The sequence below is a fragment of the Palaemon carinicauda genome, chromosome 26 (genome assembly GCF_036898095.1).
Source record: "Palaemon carinicauda isolate YSFRI2023 chromosome 26, ASM3689809v2, whole genome shotgun sequence".
Taxonomy (NCBI): Eukaryota; Metazoa; Arthropoda; class Malacostraca; order Decapoda; family Palaemonidae; genus Palaemon; species Palaemon carinicauda.
Genome location: NC_090750.1, coordinates 87,777,992 through 87,799,245, shown reverse-complemented (window position 1 = coordinate 87,799,245; position 21,254 = coordinate 87,777,992). Strand labels below are relative to the sequence as shown.

Here is a 21,254-nt window from a genome sequence, read left to right as displayed (position 1 = left end):
AACATCTGACAAAGAAAAAGTCTCAATGGCTGAACGGCCGACAAAGAAAAGATCTCAATGGCTGAAAGGCCGACAAAGAAAAAGTCTCCAGGGCTGAACGGCCGACAAAGTAAAAGTCTCCAGGGCTGAACGGCCGACAAAGAAAAAGTCTCAATGGCTGAACGGCCGACAAAGAAAAAGTCTCAAGGGCTGAACGGCCGACAAAGAAAAAGTCTCAAGGGCTGAACGGCCGACAAAGAAAAAGTCTCAATGGCTGAACGGCCGACAAAGAAAAAGTCTCAATGGCTGAACGACCGACAAAGAAAAAGTCTCAATGGCTGAACGGCCGACAAAGAAAAAGTCTCAAGGGCTGAACGGCCGACAAAGAAAAAGTCTCAAGGGCTGAACATCTAACAAAGAAAAAGTCTCAATGGCTGAACGGCCGACAAAGAAAATATCTCAATGGCTGAAAGGCAGACAAAGAAAAAGTCTCCAGGGCTGAACGGCCGACAAAGAAAAAGTCTCAATGGCTGAACGGCTGATAAAGAAAAAGTCTCAATGGCTGAACGGCCGACAAAGAAAAAGTCTCAATGGCTGAACGGCTGATAAAGAAAAAGTCTCAATGGCTGAACGGCCGACAAAGAAAAAGTCTCAATGGCTGAACGGCCGACAAAGAAAAAGTCTCAAGGTCTGAACGGCCGACAAAGAAAAAGTCTCAAGGGCTGAACGGCCGACAAAGAAAAAGTCTCAAGGGCTGAACGGCCGACAAAGAAAAAGTCTAAATCACTGAACGAGTGACACTGAAATACAACGTTGTAAATAAACAATAGCAGATGCGGTATTTATTATAACATTTAAATGGATTCCCATGCTGACAAAAGAACACAAGAAATTACGTGTTAATTCTCTATGGGACTTCAAAACTTGTAAATATAATATACCATATATGCAAGATAAAATTCATAACACAAGGGTAAATGAAACAGTTGGCAACTGCTTTAATGCGTGAAGGGGTTTCATGAAAAAAATAAATAAACAACAAATGAGATTAATGTTAAGTTACATAAAACATAAATCGTGTAACTAACCATCCAGAAGAAATTAAAGAACCAGAAAACAATGCAATAACGTTCTATTCTAAAAAAAAAAAAAAAAGAAAGAAAAAAAAAAAAAAAAAAAAAAAAAAAAAAAAAAAAAAAAAAAACACTAGTCATTTATGAAGATTTTTTTTTAATATCAAATATAAACAAACAAAAAACTGTATCCACCACAAAAACTACAAATCGTGTTACTGTATACCAAATCATTGTAGCTACTGCAACCAATTGTATAACAAAGATAAAATAAAAACAGACATGTCAAATCTTCTTTTAGAGTTTCATATCTAGATTTTCTTTAATACGATTACTATACTATTGAAATTTCATTATTTTTTCGACCAGTTTTCGGAGATATTTTGTGTGCCTGTTCGTTAGAATTGATGAATTTAATAATAAGAGTTATAATGACAGTATTAATAATTGAAGAACATAACAGCAATAGTAATAGTTATACAATAATAATAAAGATGAAGCTAACAATTATACTTTAAATAATTGTAGTAAATAATTGTAGTAAGAATATCAAGTATCACCCAGCCAAAACTACCAGAAATTGACTGATTCAATGCAATTTCTGTAAAATTTTCCAATGAAAAGCTGCCCATGATTAAAGGAAGACGAATTGTCTTTCAAATATTATTAATATTATTGGATATCTCCGCATAAGGAAGTTAAACCTCATCTTGAGAATGGTAGACAAAAATAATTATTGTAGAAACATTTCACAACAATTCAATACCAAATCCCTTTGCAAATTCGGGACAATTTAGGGGTTAAGATTTATGGAATCAGACACATTGTGACCTGGTGTTTGGGGCCGGGGATGTCATTCAGTGCTGAGGGACAGGGGAGGGAACCCCAGGCCCCTACTTAAACAATAAACTAAAAGTTAGCGAGGTTGGACAGCAAATTGAAAAAAAGGTACAATAGAAGTAAAAAACTGGCTGCAGATGGAGACTCATACACGCAGACTGAATTTCTAATGAAACTGACAAGTTTTAGATCAAAGCAAAAAAGGGGTTTATACATTCTACCATATGCTAAGCTTCCGATAAATTACAAAAGTGACTTAGGAAAGTCATATTTCTCCCATTAAAACAAAACTCCTTAGCTTTGAGTTATGAGAGGAAAATATTTCTCTGCAATTCCTTAGCAGAATACATTTCTATTTTTCAAATAAAAAACACATCGGTCATGAAGCACGATGACCCTAGATATCCAAATGGTTAGCGACTTTACTGTAATTGTTAGGTAGCTATTTTCCACTTATTAAGGGTAGAAGAGGCACTTTAGCTATGGTAAGCAGCTCTTCTAAGAGGACATTCCAATATCTAACCATTGTTCTCTAGTCTTGGTATTGTCATAGCCTCTGTGCCATGGTCTTCCAATGTCTTGGGTTAGAGTTCTGCTTGAGGGAACAACCAGTCAACCAGTTTATTTCCTTTCCTCACTAGGGCTATTATCCCTGTTGAACCTCTGAGGCTTATAGATCCTGCTTTCCAACCAGGGTTTTACCCTAGCTAATAATAATAATAATAATAATAATAATAATAATAACAATAATAATAATAATAATAATAATTCCGTCTTTTGACCTACTATCAAAGCCTCTAGGACAACCCAATCTTATAACAATTCACTTCTCTCTTAATGATGTCATTGATCTATAAAAAAGGACTAATATTTCTAATAAAAAATGTGCTCAAATATTATCAATTATTCTTATGATAATATATATATATATATATATATATATATATATATATATATATAATTTAACGAAAGCTTACAAAATATTCTTAAAAACGAACATTTGAAGCTATGCTCCTACATGGAAAAGCCATCTTCTTTGAAAAACATAAAAATATTTTCAGTTGCATTGTTATTTTCATAAAAAAAACTTGATAGCCAACCTTATTATAATAATAATAATAATAATAATTATTATTATTATTATTATTATTATTATTATTATTATTAATATAACTAGCCAAGCTACAACCCTAGTTGGATGCCATAAGCTACAACAGGGAAAAATATCCCAGTGAGGAAAGGAAATAAGGAAATAAATAAATGATGAGAACAAATTAACAATAAATCATTCTATAAACTATAAAAAGACTTATGTCAGCCTCTTCAACATAAAAACAACAGGTTCTTCACAATAGAGAATATGTTAAATGATAATATTAAACATTATAACAATTATTGCTAAAACAAACAATAATTAACAAACAAAATACTAAAATGAAAGAAAATATGTAAACAAGGAACAATGAGAGAAACGCCCCGAACCACCGCCTTCTACAGATATCCCCCTCCCCCTCCTCCCCTCCCCCCTTCCCCTCCCCTTACGGCTGACAAGCAACCCTCTTCAATCTTGGAACAAAGGATGAATTTATCAGCCATATCAATACTTCTGTTGTATCCTGGCACGAGTCTCTCTCTCTCTCTCTCTCTCTCTCTCTCTCTCTCTCTCTCTCTCCTCTCTCTCTCTGTTTTGCATGTATGTATATGCATGCTTGTCTGCCTGTATAGGCTATGCATACTTGTCTGCATGTATATGCATGCTTGTCTTCATGTACATGCATGCTTGTCTGCATGTATATGCATGCTTGTCTGTATGCATATACATGCATGTCTGCATGTATATGCATGTTTGTCTGTATGCATATGCATGCTTGTCTGCATATATATGCATGCTTGTCTGCATGTATATGCATGCCTGTCTGCATGTATAGGCATGCCTGTCTGCATGTATATGCAATCTTGTCTGCATGTATATGCATGGCTTGTCTGCATGTATATGCATGACTTGTCTGCATGGATATGCATGGCTTGTCTGCATGTATATGCATGGCTTGTCTGCATGTATATGCAATCTTGTCTGCATGTATATGCATGACTTCTCTACATGTATATGCATGCTTGTCTGCATGTATATGCATTAGTTCTCTACATGCATATGCATGGCTTGTCTGCATATATATGCATGGCTTGTCTGCATGTATATGCATGCCTGTCTGCATGTAAATGCAATCTTGTCTGCGTGTATATATGCATGGCTTCTCTGCATGCTTATGCATGGCTTATCTGCATGCATATGCATGGCTTGTCTGCATGTATATGCAATCTTGTCTGCATGTATATGCATGCCTGTCAGTATGTGTACGCATACTTGTCTGCAAGTACATGCATGCTTGCCTGCATATTACCGTCTTCTAGTATTATATGTTCAAAAACATCTACCTGTGCATTTTCCGCTAGAGTATGGCTCTAGGTACGACCACAAAAAAAAGGTGACTTCGTTATAAAAAAATCATCATCAAAATATTAACAATTCTTGTCTGTCCTTATACATATTAAACCAGTTAATCCCTTCAGTAATTTTTCTTCCTCTTAACGTTAAACATAGTTTGAAATTAATCAAAAATCGATAAAAAAAATAATTTTGGTAAAATGAGTTATTATTGAACTTATTTGCTTGGTAAAAGTATTTTATATCGTGACAAGAGAGTAATAGAAGAGACCCCCTCCCCCCAAAAAAAATACCAGAGGCAAGATAAAACCTTTTAATGCATATTATTAAACGACTGAAAATTAACTGATACATAAAGGAAAAAAATACATTATCAAAATGCATTATGTCAGATATCCCACCAAATACATAAAAGTCGAAGAAAAACTAAAGAACAAAAAAATAAAAGCTCTTGCAAAACTCTTGGAAAATGAGATGAAACCACATTAACAGACAGCCTAAGGCTTCCAAGAGAAACTATTCCTTTTTTGGAAGTTAAAACCTATTGATATTTCCTTTGCGAGATTTTGTTGAGTAATGATACTAATAAATTAACTCTCTCTTTGATTTTCACAATTTACATAATGTAACAAAAATTCTAATTTGCATCCATTTAAATATGTGTGGGGGGGGGGGGGGGCGCTTAACCTGAAAATGATAAAACTCGCACATCTTCAACATTCTTATTAAATCACAAACACTCTAAAGATGTCAACCTTAAATTCCATCGAAGATCAAAATATTCATATCAACATTGTCTGTAAACCTAAAACCTTTGTGAATTCACTCCCATGAGGATACAGAGATGATATTACATCGGTGTTATTGTGGCCTGATTGGTAACGTCTCTGCCAGGTGATCGCCAGTCGGGGGTTCGAGTCCCGCTCAGACTCGTTAGTGCCATTAATGCCTGCAACCTTACCATCCTTGTGAGCTAAGGTTGGGAGGTTTGGGGGAGCCTATAGGTCTATCTGCTGAGTCATCAGCAGCCACTGCCTGGCCCTCCCTGGTCCTAGCTTGGGTGCAGAGGAGGCTTGGCGTTGATCATATATGGTCAGCCTCTAGGGCATTGTCCAGCTTGCTATGGCAATGTCACTGTCCCTTGCCTCTACCATTCATGAGTAACCTTTAAAAATCTTTAAAACTTTTAAAAATGTACTATTAAGATAGAGATTATGTAATTTAGGAACATAAGTTTTGACAGCTATCTTGGGTTATGAAGAGCATCAGTAATTGGGAATGTAGCATCTAAAAAAGCAGTAAGTCCTAACCAGAATGGCAAATCCGACCAAGTTAGCTGGTCCCGACCAAGATGGCAGATTTCCACCAAGAATCAAAGGTCTCGCTCGACAAAAACAGTAAGCCTCGACAAAGATGGCATACCTGACCCAAGATAGCAAGACTCGACAAAGAAGGCAGATATCTAGAAAAGTGACAGGTATTGACAAACATAGCCGATCCAATCAAAGCTAGTAGGTCTCAATCAAGAGAGGGGATCTCGATAAAGTTAGCATATCCGACGCAACTGCAAGTCTTAACCAATATGGCAGATCTCGACCAAGACAGCAGGTACTGACCAAGATGGCATATCTGACCCAAAATGGCAGGTCTCGACCAGATGAAGCTCTCTAAAAAGATGGCAAATCCTGGCAAAGATGGCAAGTATCGACCTGTCACGCTCAAGGTGAGGGGGAGATGGAGTAGTCATACCCTGGTGTTAGATGGTGCTCCGCGAGGTGCATTCAGAAAACACACAATCCCACATATTGCCGAACCAGTGGGTTGTAGCCAGGGAAGATGGAGGTGAGAAGGGTTGAATTTGCGCGTGCGTGCGTGTGTGCGTATATCTTTTCTAAATATTTAGAAGTAATTTTTGACGGTTTGAATACACCAGTGCATTTACTCTATACTATATACATATGTATGTGTATATACTATATATATATATATATATATATATATGTGTGTGTGTGTGTGTGTACACAGATATATATATATATATATATATATATATATATACATACATATATATATATATTGAGAGAGAGAGAGAGAGAGAGAGAGAGAGAGAGAGAGAGAGAGAGAGAGAGAGAGAGAGAGAGAGAGAGAGAGCGTATGCATGTCATTGTCAAAATCAAAATTAATCAAATAAATTACTTTGTTAACAGAACTACAAAAGAGAGAACATTTAAGTATCTTTGTTTACTTTGTATTCTTATCGTGGCTCACAAGTACCAGATACTTCAAAATGAAAAAAGAAAAAACTACTAAGGGACTAAAGAGAAACAAATAAACTTGCAAATAATAAGATATATAACAACGAGAAGGAAAATAAGAAAATTCGGGGAACCTTTCATGAAAAAAAAAAATATTCCGCTAGAAAAAATCTACTTGTGATATTATTATTATTATTATTATTATTATTATTATTATTATTATTATTATTATTATCATTATTACTTGCTAAGCTGCAACCGAATTGGGAAAAGCAGGATGTTATAAGACCAAGGACTCCAACAGGGAAAATAGCCCAATGAGGAAAGCAAATAAAGAAACATAAAATAGTGTGCCTGAGTGTACCCCCAAGATAGAGAACTCTAACCCAAGAGAGTAAAAGACCATGGTACAGAGACAACACAGCGGTTGATTTTAGAGTGTCCTCCTAGAGGAGCTGCTTACCATACCCAAAGAGTTTCTTCTACCCTTACCAAGAGGACAGTAGCAACTGAACAATTACAGTGTAGTAGTTAACCCCATGAGCAAAGAATTTTTCGATTATATATATAAGTGTTGCCAGGTGTATGATAAGAGAGAATGTGTAAAGAATAGGCTAGACTATTCGGTGTATGTGTAAGCATAGGAAAAATGAGCCGTAACCAGAAAGATATTCAATGTGGCCAGTCAAAGATCCAATAACTCTCGAGAGGTAGTATCTCAAGGGGTGGATGAATTTCTAACAGATATAAGCAAACACAAAAAATAAAAAATTCATAGCATAGCCGAGTTCTTTCATCTATGCATTTTTTCCTTTCGTCATTTTAATTTTTTTTCTATTTGCTTATATTTGCGAATCGCATTAATTAAAATTAAATACCAATAACTTCAACCACGGAAAAATTGGGGAAAAAAAGATAAGATACCTGTCCGGGGAAAAAAATTCCATTGAGAGAGAGAGAGAGAGAGAGAGAGAGAGAGAGAGAGAGAGAACTGCTTTTAACTGAAACACGTTTACATGTCTTAAAAAAGCCGCAATATACATTAAAAAAACTCCCTCCTAACAATGACCGAAACCTCTCGCGCTTTCTATCCTCCTTTCATTCGCATAAATGATATAACACATTCAATAATGGATTTTGTCACTCTAGAACCAAAGGTACTTGGCTCAACATGGAACTCTAACATAACATCCCATACCGTTACTGGTCTTGCTGTATTCTACCTCATCTGGTTTAAAGGCCATTCATGAATGGCTTATGCAAGGGACAGTGACAATGTCTTAGAGACTGACCATATATACATCTGATCAGCGACAAAGCCCCTCTCCACCCAAGCTAAGACCAGGGAGGGCCAGGCTACGGCAGCTGATGACTCGGCAAGTATACCTATAAGCTCCCCCAAACCCATCATCCTTAGTTCACAAAGATGTCAGGTTGCAAACACTACAAGAAACTATCGAGTTTGATCACGTCTCGAACCCCAGTTAAGCAGATCACCAGGAAGGGACGTTTCCAATTGGCCACCACAACCATAATGTTAGGTACATGAATTATTACTTACGCAAATAAAGGTGAATCCGACCCTCTTGCAGGTGAAGCTAACATCGTAACAACAAGACCATGAGATCATACCAGACGAACAGAGATACCAGCTTTTATGAATATTACCTCTCAACCATAGTACAGAAAATAAAGTATTTAAACTTCAAGAACTGTTTATAAATGATTTCACTCGCAACCACAACCCGTTCAGCGCAACAAACAGCAAAGCACATCCAAAAGTACCAAAGCCTATGCCATACACACCACTGATTTATGTATTATTATTATTATTATTACTGGCTAAGCTACAACACTAGTTGGAAAAGCAGGATTCTATAAGCCCAGAGGCTCCAACAGGGATAATAGCCCAGTGAGGAATTGCCATTTCACGTTAAATAATATGTATGTGTATACACATATTATATATATGTATAGACACACACATTTATATATATATATATATATATATATATATATATATACTGTATATATATATATATATATATATATACACACACACACAAATACACACATTATTACTAGCCCCGCTTCAACCACAATTGGAAAATTGGAATGATACAAGCACATGGGTTCCAAAAATGAAAGCAGCCATATGTGGAAAGGAAATAGGTTGATGAAGAATTAACTATAAATGAGAATATATATCTATCTATATATATATATATATATATATATATATATATATATATATGTATATATATTACATAGAAAGATAATTAATAACGCTAAATAGAGGATACTATGAAATGAGACATACTAGAGCATTTGCTACAAGTCTGAACTTAAAAAGCACAACGCATTCAATTGCAGGATTAGGATGATCCACAATCATGTAACAGTTAGAATAAAACTTCCAGAATGCTATGTCGTATTGAACATTGAGATGGATAAGGTAATGATGTTAAAAAGTTATCCATCTATCTATCTATCTATCTATCTATATATATATATATATATATATATATATATATATAAATATCACAGGTTCAAATAGACGAACCATTAACAGAAATGAAGATAAATGTAGTATAAAAATGTAATACAGACAAAGAAGAATAAAAACAAAGGGTATTTCAGCACGTGCCCAACTGATAACAATTTGTTATCTTATCTCACTGTCATTAAACAATGTCCATGATAACTCTGTTCGAGTTCATAAAAACTAACACAATCTAGTTTCGTCATTCATGAGCCAGAACGGACAACAAGGCCAGTATATTTATATATTGCAAAGCAGTTTTCTAATGTACGAAAGTTTAATTCAAAATTAATGCAAATAATTTACTCCTAATGTTCTGTTAACGGCAATGTTGAAAGATAAGAAGTTGGGTCTACAAATTTCTACAACTAACACAAAAATATCTTCACTAAAATAAAAATCACAGTATTAGGAAAACATACAATATCTAACCATCCTTACAATTTTATATTCTATGTGGTGTATTTAAATATACGCAATACTGGAATCGGCAAGATTCATTTACATGAAAAGACCCTATATTCCATGTGTATTTTAAGCCATTACCCAACACACACTGCAAGTTGCAAACAATACATAGTAAATAGTAGTAATCTATAATCTGTAATTATTAACAGTACCAAGAATTTCCTATCACTTCTGGCAATATTATTACATGCTATGGATATTATATATATATATATATATATATATATATATATATATATACTGTATTCGTTCTGGCAATATTAACACATGCTATGTAATAGATAGATATATTAAGAATTTTACTTGAGAGAGAGAGAGAGAGAGAGAGAGAGAGAGAGAGAGAGAGAGAGAGAGAGAGAGAGAGAGAGAGAGAGAGAGAGAGACTTACCAAAATCCATGGGGTATATCATGGAATTGATGTCCAAAATCAAGTCCATCTTGAAAGACTCGCTCTCGCAATGAAGCCTCGACACTGAAAAGAAAAAAATAAATTATCAATATGAGTTGTGAAATGACTGTTTTGATATCAACAATGAAAAAGTATTTTAGTAAGTCATTTAATTGATTTTGAAGAAATATGACTAACGTTTTCCTAAAATAACCCCATGAAATTATCAATAGGTGGAACTTGACTTAAATTCTAAAAATATTTCTTAATTACTTGCAAAAAGCAAGTGAAAAAAAAGAAGCAATTAAACGTGATGGAGAAGGAAAAACGTTTAAAGGCATCTTGTTATAGTACGCCCTATAATAATGAAAGAAAACGTACATTCCGTACCATAAAGAAAACTTATAAAAGGGGGTACCTAACTAAAAGCGTAAAACATAAGTCTTACCATACCTGATTAAATATCAATTTAAACTATGGATGTATTATATAATCAAACGGACATCTACATACATATACTTGAATTATATATAAAACCATAATTAATTAGATAAGCACAGTTATAATTTCCACCATTAAACAATGAAAAACATTCCAGAAATTCAGATTTATGTGAAAAAGACAACGGAAATAGTAGGCTACTAGCTAGAGAATTATATACATTGATAAAATAGCAATTTAAAAGCAGAAAAATTATAGAAATAAAAATTGGGAAAAATAATCAACAAACAAGTATTGGAATATATCCCATGCAAAAAAAAAAAAAAAAAAAAAAAAAAAAAAAAAAAAAAAAAAAAAAAAAAAAACAACAACTCTGGACCTGTTTTACGACTACGAAATGTTTGAGTACAGGCAATGAGAAACCTCTGGGAAGTACTACAAAGTAGCACATCAGTAAAAATTAAATGGTAACGATCTATGAAAATAATGTACGTTTCAGTTGTTCACACAATTGCTATTCATGTATCAATAAGATGATTTCAGTTATTTAACTAATATATATATATATATATATATATATATATATATATTAGTTAAATAACTGAAATCATCCTATTGATACATGAATAGCAATTGTGTGAACAACTCTATATATATATATATATATATATATATATATAAAGAGAGGAGAGAGAGGAGAGAGAGAGAGAGAGAGAGAGAGAGAGAGAGAGATTAGTTCACCAAACGTTCAGCTGGACTCCAAAAGGCACTAGAAGAGTTGGAAGACCCAGGCCTACAAGGCTGAGGACTATGAAGATCGAAGGAGATGATGAATGGAGAAGTATTGAATTAAAAGCTCAAGATTAGAGACGACTGGCGATATCTAACCGAGGCCCTTTGCGTCAATGGGCGTAGGAGGAGATGATGATGATGGTGATGATGATATTAATAGTGGATACGGACAGAAAAAAATGTCCTTCAAACTTTCATATGTTTGAGATTAAAACATTAAATTAAACTAAAGGATATTACTTGAGATATACAAGTGTATTTCCAAAAATATAATGAACAATTTATAACTACACAGCCAGAACAACGAAATAAACTGCATCTTTAATCATAAGAATCATAAGGTTTCCTCCCATTTTTTTGTACATCCGGGAATCAACCGATGTTGCTAACGAAAACTGAATGACCTTGGCCACAACATCAGTCTCTTTACTAAGATCGTTCGGTGTGTGTGTGTGTGTGTGTGTGTGTTTTCGACCACCGTTTAATTCATTTCCTGAGACATATAGTTAATTACAAGGCAGGAGGGTGGAGTGAGCTGGGGAGGGGGAGGGGGAGGAGGGGGGGAGATGAATGAGCCATAAAGCGGTCACGGATTCAGGTAAGACTGAACCTGACCTTCAACTAAATTAAGAGGATGGCCTTGAAAGCGGCCAGCTGCTTATGCGCGCTCGCTTGCATGCGAGCAAATGCACACGATTAAGTGCATAAGCACTTGGAGAGTCTTGTGCGCATGGGCCTATAAATAATAGCACTAGCTAAACCCATGATTACGAATAAGAAGATAATTATGGACTTCTGAGATGGCAATATTGGACGTGGGAAAACACACACAATCTCTCTCTCTCTCTCTCTCTCCTCTCTCCTCTCTTCTCTCTCTCTCTCTCTCTCTTGCATGCCTATTACACAAAGAATGAATTACGATACCAGGACAAAAATTAAGACAAATTGTGATGTATAATTTCATTAATTATTTTATGGTAATCCTACCATACTTACAGGAAAGATGGTAAATAAAGAAGAGGATTATGGAAGAAATTTAATTGAAAAGAGTTAGACAAAATGAGGAAAAGGACTGATGGGGTGAGATCCAGTAATTTTTATGGTCAAGGCACAACTTTATTGGATTCATGGACTTCGGGTCATAAGGTCAGATTGAGGTCGGGGACGTCATGTTGCGCTATGGAAGTAAAAGCTAAAATAGGTCTGACGGGAATATGAAAGAATGGAAGCAGACAATGAAGTGTGAGGAGGTGTAAAAAATTGTCAAAAGGAACAAAGTAACATTAGAATCTTTAGTAAAGCCGACAATACCTGTGCCACGTGTAGCATATATGGACGTACAAAACCGTGACTAATTCATTTGGAGGGAAAAAAAAAAAAAAAAAAAAAAAAAAATATATATATATATATATATATATATATAATATATATATAATATATAAGGAAATCAATGCTTTGCCGGCATATTTATTAGAGAGAGACTGACCGTGTACATGGGGATCTGAGACACGGGTGTCTCAATGATTTAATATTTTTCATAGATATGTGAATCGAATGATTGGGGGACAGAAAATGCAGGCGCAATGCTGAAAAATAAGAAAATAAGAAAATTCTATTAAATGTGGAATGGATAAATACGGCATATGACATAAGCCGGTTGGGAATAATGAAGATGTCTGCTCACACTAATTCAAGTCTTTGTAAAAGGACAAAATAAGATATGAATGTGAGCAAATGTGAAGTTTTAATGTTGAATGAAACCCAAGAAGACTGGGTAATGAATGTAACTATGAAAGGTGAAAGAATTTCAGATATTATTTCTGACAGTTTTATAGGATTTAATTTATGGAAGGCACAAGAACAGACAGAATAAGTGAAGCAGTGACGGAAGGCAATAAGGTATTTGCAAGAGAGGTGAGAGAAACTTTCAGTTTACATTTTAGCTAAAGTGTCAAAGTTTGGATGTGGAATGTAAAGGAGAGAAAAAAAGATTGAAGCATATTTGGTGTAAGAATAAATGAAATTTCAAGATTTGTAGAGATACGTATATGAAGTAGTAAAAAGGGTTAGCGAATATGAAAGGTTGCATCTGAGTGTGTCTACTGTAAATGGTTTAGTTAAGCGCAAAGAATGGAGAAAACTAGTCTTGTGGAAAGTACGCGAGATTTGAAGTGTAAAGGCCCAAATACACTGTCAGTCACGATTGTGCAATATCCGTGTTTGTGCAAGCATATCTTATGTGACTGCGTGTGATCGAGTGTTTGAAATACACTCGATCACGCTCACTCACATAGGATATGCTTGCACAAACACGGATATTGCACAATCGTGATTGACAGTGTATTTGGGCCTTTACACTTCAAATCTCGCGGAATTTCCACAAGACTAGTTTTCTCCATTCTTGATAATAATGAATAGTGTAGTACACAAACCGACTCGATGTGTTGCTAATAAGTTTCCTGTGTAGGTGTACGTGGCTGCTAATGTTATTCCAGGCGGTCAGTGTAAAATTTGGCATTTTGAGAGGCAGTGACGGCAGCCCTGCTTATCTGAATTCAATGGCTTAAAGTGTGAAGGGTTTGCCACGTCGGATAAAATATAAATATGAGCACTAGAAAGGGTCAAACGTCCGACCTAACACCTACAGTCCCAAAATCGCTTAACTATCATTTCCGATAACAACATTACCAAAAACTATGGCAACGTTCAACATTCGCAGTGGAAAGTAACTGGACCCCCCCCCCCCCCCTTTGAAGGTCGTGGATGCAACTATGGAGGTCTTCCATTAAACATAAAAACTATAACTGCATTCCATTTACAGTTCAAGTGCCAATATGAATGGTGCCCGAACAGGGCGTATAAATACAATTGAATATCTCTAAGCGTTGATTTTTTACCGTTCATGTTGCAAATATTACTATTCAAAGAATATGCCAATTCGGACATAAATGATTTTCGGAAAATTCTCAAATCAATCAATCAATGCATTCACATTCCTTTATATAAAAAAAAATTACAAATCAATCAATCTATACAATCACATTCCTTTGTATAAACAAAATTTGCTTATAAAACCAGGGAATGAATTATAGAAATCTATTAAAAAGCATATATACGTGAATATTTCTCAAGGCCAAAGACACATTGAGGCCATCGTTCGGTGCATATAAGGCAAGGGGGGGGAGCCCCCTTCATCGACCCTTCTCCATCCAGTCTCCCCCCCCCCCAAGCTCCCCCTCCCCCCTTCAATCCAAGGCCAAAAGACCTGGCTGCAGAGCCAGAGCAACAAACGAAAATAATTAAAGACAAAATGAAAAAATAAATGGAAATTTAAATAGAAATGGAAGACTTTTTAATCTATTTTTCCTTTAAAATTCACATATATAAAAGACAAGGAAATAATGTTTTATAGTTCTATATTACATATATAAGTCTCATATACTCTGCATTGCAGTTTTATTAGGAAAATATTGAGGTAGGTAGCTACATGAGAGAGAGAGAGAGAGAGCGAGAGAGAGAGAGAGGAGAGAGAGAGAGAGAGATTCAGTTGATCAACATAAATTCATTTATAGAAATCAATACCATGAGAACGTGACACGGAATAAGAGAGAGAGAGAGAGAGAGAGAGAGAGAGAGAGAGAGCTACTTACTGAGGAAAAACATATGGCTTTCAAATTCATCATTATACAAAAATTCTTTTAATTATAACGTGAATGAACGCAATGAAAACTTCTAATACTTTATAAAATCTGTATATATAAAGATAAAATCAATAATAATAATAATAATAATAATAATGATAAAAAATTATAATAATAATAATAATAATAATAATAATAATAATAATAATAATAATAATAATAAATACCCGTATAAATCGCTAAAAATAGATTTTTATGCAAAAAAAAAAATCTATTAAAATAATAATTATTGGGAAGCTGTATCACAAGTTTAGGACAGAAATTATATTGTAGTAATCCATCACAACTAATTACATTAATGAAATATCTCATCAACGTAAACAATAAACAAACAAACTCTTGAAGATATTCCGTACGTTTTTGCAAGTTACGAAACCCACACCAAATACGGAGATAACATCAACTTCAGAGACCTTGAATAAAAGAAAAAATAAAAACTTCCAGGACACAGGGGAATTTTATACTGTAAAACAGAGGGAGGTGTAAATAAATGGTAAATACACAATTTAAATGAATAAGAAGTAACAGTAAATATAAAAAAAAAAGGAAGAGGAGAGATTGTTGAACGTAGATATATAGAAAATTCTGCTAATGGAGAAAAAAAATGGAAAAAAATAATTCACTAATTTGATAAATGAGATTTATCCACAAATTAATCCAGTAAAAATTATTCTCAATCTTCTCTAAGAAAAACATCCTAATCCAAAAAAACACTGAAGAAATGAAATCTATTCACGAATTAATCCATTAATATATCCTCAATCTTCGACTAGAGAAAAAAAAAAAATCGGTCCTCATTAATACGAGCCGGAACCTCTAGGCTATTTCCCGAAAAAATTTTTATCATCATCATCATCATCTCCTCCAACGTCTATTGACGCAAAGGGCCTCGGTTAGATTTCGCCAACCGTCTTTATCTTGAGCTTTAGATTCAATACTTCTCCATTTATCTCCTCCTACTTCGCGCTTCATACTCCTCAGCCATGTAGGCCTGAGTCTTCCAACTCTTCTAGTCATAAAAATTATATAAAAAAGGATTTCAATTTTAACAGCTTATGATTAACTGGCACAATTCTCTCTCTCTCTCTCTCTCTCTCTCTCTCTCTCTCAACTATGTTTCCTCTTAGCTTCCATATATCGGAAAAGATTTTCCATTTAACAGACATATAATCAACTGGCATCTCTCTCTCTCTCTCTCTCTCTCTCTCTCTCAACTATGTTTCCTCTTAGCTTCCATATATCGGAAAAGATTTTCCATTATCAGACATATAATCAACTGGCATCTCTCTCTCTCTCTCTCTCTTCTCTCTCTCTCTCTCTCAACTATGTTTCCTCTTAGCTTCCATATATCGGAAAAGATTTTCCATTTAACAGACATATAATCAACTGGCATCTCTCTCTCTCTCTCTCTCTCTCTCTCTCAACTATGTTTCTTCTTAGCTTCTATATATCGGAAAGGATTTCCATTTAATAGACATATAATCAACTCTCTCTCTCTCTCTCTCTCTCTCTCTCTCTCTCTCTCTCAACTCTTTTCCTCTGAGCTTCCATGAATCGGAAAATATTTTCCATTTAACAGACATAATCAACTGCCATATCTCTCTCTCTCTCTCTCTCTCTCTCTCTCTCTCTCAACTGTTTCCTCTTAGCTTCCATATATCGGAAAGGATTTCCATTCAACAGACATATAATTAACTAGCATCTCTCTCTCTCTCTCTCTCTCTCTCTCTCTCTCAACTGTTTCCTCTTAGCTTCCATATATCGGAAAGGATTTCCATTTAACAGACATAATTAACTAGCATCTCTCTCTCTCTCTCTCTCTCTCTCTCTCTCTCAACTGTTTCCTCGTAACTTCCATCCATCGGGAAGGATTTCCATTTAACAGACATATAATCAACTGGCATCTCTCTCTCTCTCTCTCTCTCTCTCTCTCTCTCTCTAGCTTCCATCCATCGGAACCTTCCAGAGACACACTTGGCCACTCCCTGGAAAATGCCACAAAAGATCAAAGGTCAGAGTGAAGACCTGGCCTTGCCATCACCCTCCCCCCCCCCCCCCGCATTTGGATCCAGAGGGGAAAACGGCTGTTGGATCTTTTTCGCTATAGACATCATCATCACTGGTGGCGTGACACGCTTCAAGGTCAATCAAGACAACAATAGAGCTTGATGTTGTTGCTGCTTTTGCTGGGCTGCTTCGTTGCAGTTGGTTCATGGTCGTTTATGTGACAGTATATAAATTACGCAATATTATTATTATTATTATTATTATTATTATTATTATTATTATTATTATTATTATTATTATTATTATTATCAACAACATTGTTATCATCATTATTATTATTTTTATCATTATTATTATTATTATTATTAATACTAGCCAAGCTACTACCTAAGTTTTAAAGCAGTATGATGTAAGCCCAGGGGCTCCAACAGGGAACAATAGCCCAGTGAGAAAAATAAACAAGTAAATAAATAAACTACAAGAGAAGCAATGAACAATTAAGATAAATATCTTAAGAACAGTAACAACATTGACATAGATCTTTCAAACATACACTATAAATCTTAAAAAATGAAGAAAAATAAGATTGAATAGTGCGCCCGAGTGTACCCTCAAGCAGAAGAATCTTAAATATGAATTAATTGAGACTCTAATGTTTTGAAATAATTATTTTCCCACCTTTAATCACAGCCTTGACAATACTATTATACCCAATCTGGAAGGAAACAGCTGAACGCTAGCAACTACTCAGAAAAAGTAGCAAGATTGCAACTAATGACAAACTTCCTTCATTTTTTTTCCTCAAGTGTAAAAAAACAATTGGGAAAATAACTATAATCAAGAGGGGGAGAAATCCTTATTCATTCATTCTGTGGGGGAAGGGTGATGACTTATTCATTTTATATTCTTTAGGAGATGACTTTCATTCCTTCTACATTCATTGGGAAATGACTTGTTCATTCTACATTCTTAGGGAGATGAATTTTATTCATTCTAATTCTTTGGGAAATGACTGTTATTCATTTTAAATCTTTGGGATAGGACTTCTATTCATTCTACATTCTTTGGCAGAAGACTTTAGTTCATTCACCATTCTTCAACTGGCAAGTATATGAGAGAGAGAGAGAGAGAGAGAGAGAGAGAGAGAGATGAACTCAAAAGAGACGAAAATTAAGAAATATACACCAAGTCAAAACTCTCTCTCTCTCTCTCTCTCTCTCTCTCTCTCTCAGAGATACTAAGACATATACACCATGTCAAATTCTCTCTCTCTCTCTCTCTCTCTCTCTCTCTCTCTCTCTCTCCTAAAAACACTGAGGTCAACGACACCGGAACTCTGCAAACTGCCTTTAATGATATACATTTAAAGTTCCACCCTGTTGTTTATCACTGAGAAATCTTCAAGGTCACACAGCTTTGTATGATGTAAACCAACCTAAAAAAACGTGTGCGCATGCGCGTGCACACGAGGGAATGCCTTGTGGCGTGTGGATAATACCTGCGTAACAGCCTCCCACGTGTAATAAGGTCCAAGGAATGTTGTTTTCAACGTGGTTCTGCTCTTCGTGAGTGCGAAGTTTGATAAGGAGGAGGAAAAAAAAGGCGACGCCGGCTTGCAATTGAAAGAACCTACATGCATATTTTGGGGGTGTCTGTTCAGGATTTTTAAATAACCGGCAGTGCCAGCGTACACAAACAAACACACACACATTTATATATAGGCCTATATATATATATATATATATACACATATATACATACATATATATTTTCGCATAAACATATATATATATATATATATAAATATATATATTATATATATATAGATATATATATATATATATATATATTATATTATATATATATATATATATATATATGCAAAAATAGGCACAGGAGGTCGGAGGATCTCTCTCTCTCTCTCTCCTCTCTCTCTCTCTCTCTCTATATATATATATATATATATAGGTGTGTGTGTATGTATGTAAATGTACAGTGCACAAGCGCAACAGTTAGTTATCAAATATTCATTTTATTTCAGCAAATACCTAAAAAAAAAATCACTGTTATAAGTCAAACATTCCTCGCCATTGCAACAATTTTCGTTTCTTCCACACTACCTTTACCAACCACAACAAAAATAAATAGATTACACATATATCCCAAGTTAATTCTTTCTAGGTAACTCGATGATCAATATTACATAATGAAGTACACATATCTGGGTAACTGTAATCCCAATGTAACACTAATAATGCAACCTCCAACAAATTATATTCTGGAACGGCACTCGGTAGAGCGCATACCTTCGTCAACGCCACATTTGTAACCACGGTTATGCAAACACATCGGATAACAAAGGCCGCGTAATGACGAAACCTGCCCTTTTTGCAAGGTCATTGACCCGCTGACCTTTGAACCGCAACCGCTAACAATGGTAATGACGTCATTATATCACAATATATTTCACAAGTTCGGCAATTGAATTATGCACATTTTTGCACACAGTAGTTTCATAAAAATAGGATAAAAATTGACCACGATATAGCAAAAAGACGTTTTGACCTTTACGTGACCTTGATTTTGATCTTTTATAACACATCATAGGTAATTGAATTCTGCGTTTTGCACGTTTTGACCTTTTCGTGACCTTGACCTTGATCATGTATATCACACGATAGGCAATTGAATTATGCACATTTTGGCATTCGTTTCATGCACATCTTGTAGAAATTGACAGAGATATAGCAAAAGGACATTTTTTACCTTTTCGTGATCTTGACCTTTGACCCAATCACTCCCAAAATTTAATCATATCGTCCTTGGATCATGGCAAATCATCCCACCAAATTTCATGAGATTCGGATAAATAATTTTTGAGTTTTGCGAATCACAAACAAACAAACAAACAAACATACATACAAACCAATAAATAAATACACGCCTATCAAAACATAACCTCCCCAACGAAGTTGGCGAAGGTAATAAGAGATTTAAGGTGTACACACAAAACAAATTTATTCCTACTACGAAAGTGATTGATTGACTGATTTGAAGTTTTCTGGCATCCTGACATCGAAGATCATTGACGCTGATATCGTTTATTGTGGATAAAAGAATATTCAATTAAAACCATAAAAGTAAATATGTCTTTGTGGATAAAAGAATATTCAATTAAAACCATAGAAGTAAATATGTCTTTATAAAAGTTGAATAGGTTTCAGAAGACCTGCTTTTGAAATAAATCTAAAAATGCCACTAGCATTGTATAACACATCATGTCCAAGAATCTTGGCAAGGATGAACCTGCCATCCTCACCCCCAGCCTCAAACAGATATTCATTTCTTTCTGTGTTATAAGTGGGACATTATGCGAGAGAAACATAAGAATGATACAAAAAAGAAGGGCATGAAATAAGGCGAGTTACTTCTTCCTAAAGATAGCGCCGTCGGTCAAAAATAAATTCGCCGTTTTGGAAACTAAATATTTGACAGAAGAGTCTGGAGCGAGGTCATGGTTTTGTTATGAACAGAAAACGGAGAACAAACCTTTTCGCCTTTATCACAAATTTATAGATATTGTATATGAAATACATGAAATATCAAAAATGCGTAAAAATACTTCGTCAACCAGCGTAACTAATCATAAATACATGTGATTTATTTCCTTATTTCTTTTCCTCGCTGGGCTATTTTAACCTGTTGGAGTCCTTGAGCTTATATCTTCCTGCTTTTCCAACTAAGGTTGTAGCTTAGCTAGTAATAATAAATAAATGAATTATATATATACTATATATATATATAACACACACACACACACACACACACATATATATATATATATATACACACACATATATATATATTCATATATATATATATACTGTGTATATATATATATATATATACGTGAGTGTACATACATACATACATACGAAAAATAAAAATAAAACAATACCCCCTTATTTTCATTTCTTCCAAAAATGACAAGACTACTCGAAAGCAGGTCAACATCCACAAACCAGCCCACACGACTCTTTTCCGCAGCCTCCCCCTTAACCAAAGAAGAAAAAAGTGGTCGCCCACTCAAAATCTATTTCGGGTCCTCCTGATGCTAAATATAGCCGGGGTAACGTTTTTTCCTACTTTGGGAGGATTTGTCGACTCCCCTGATCTGGGGGAAGGATAAAATGGCTGTCAGATGTTACGTCTAGATGGATAACCACGAAAATTAAACAGTTGTAACGGCATTTAATTTTGAAGGTTAATGAAAAAGCGGCTGTTTTTCAATACGAGCAATAAAAATTATAATTTTATTTATG

At 34.8% G+C, this 21,254-nt stretch overlaps 1 protein-coding gene across 1 annotated transcript in view; it reads right to left on the bottom strand.

The window, feature by feature from the left end:
• Positions 1-21,254, bottom strand: part of Polr2H (DNA-directed RNA polymerases I, II, and III subunit Rpb8) — a 367,939-nt gene that overhangs the window by 46,873 nt on the left and 299,812 nt on the right. The window contains 1 exon segment of the mRNA XM_068349926.1: positions 9,992-10,075. Within this exon segment, the coding sequence (XP_068206027.1) occupies positions 9,992-10,075 (84 nt within the window).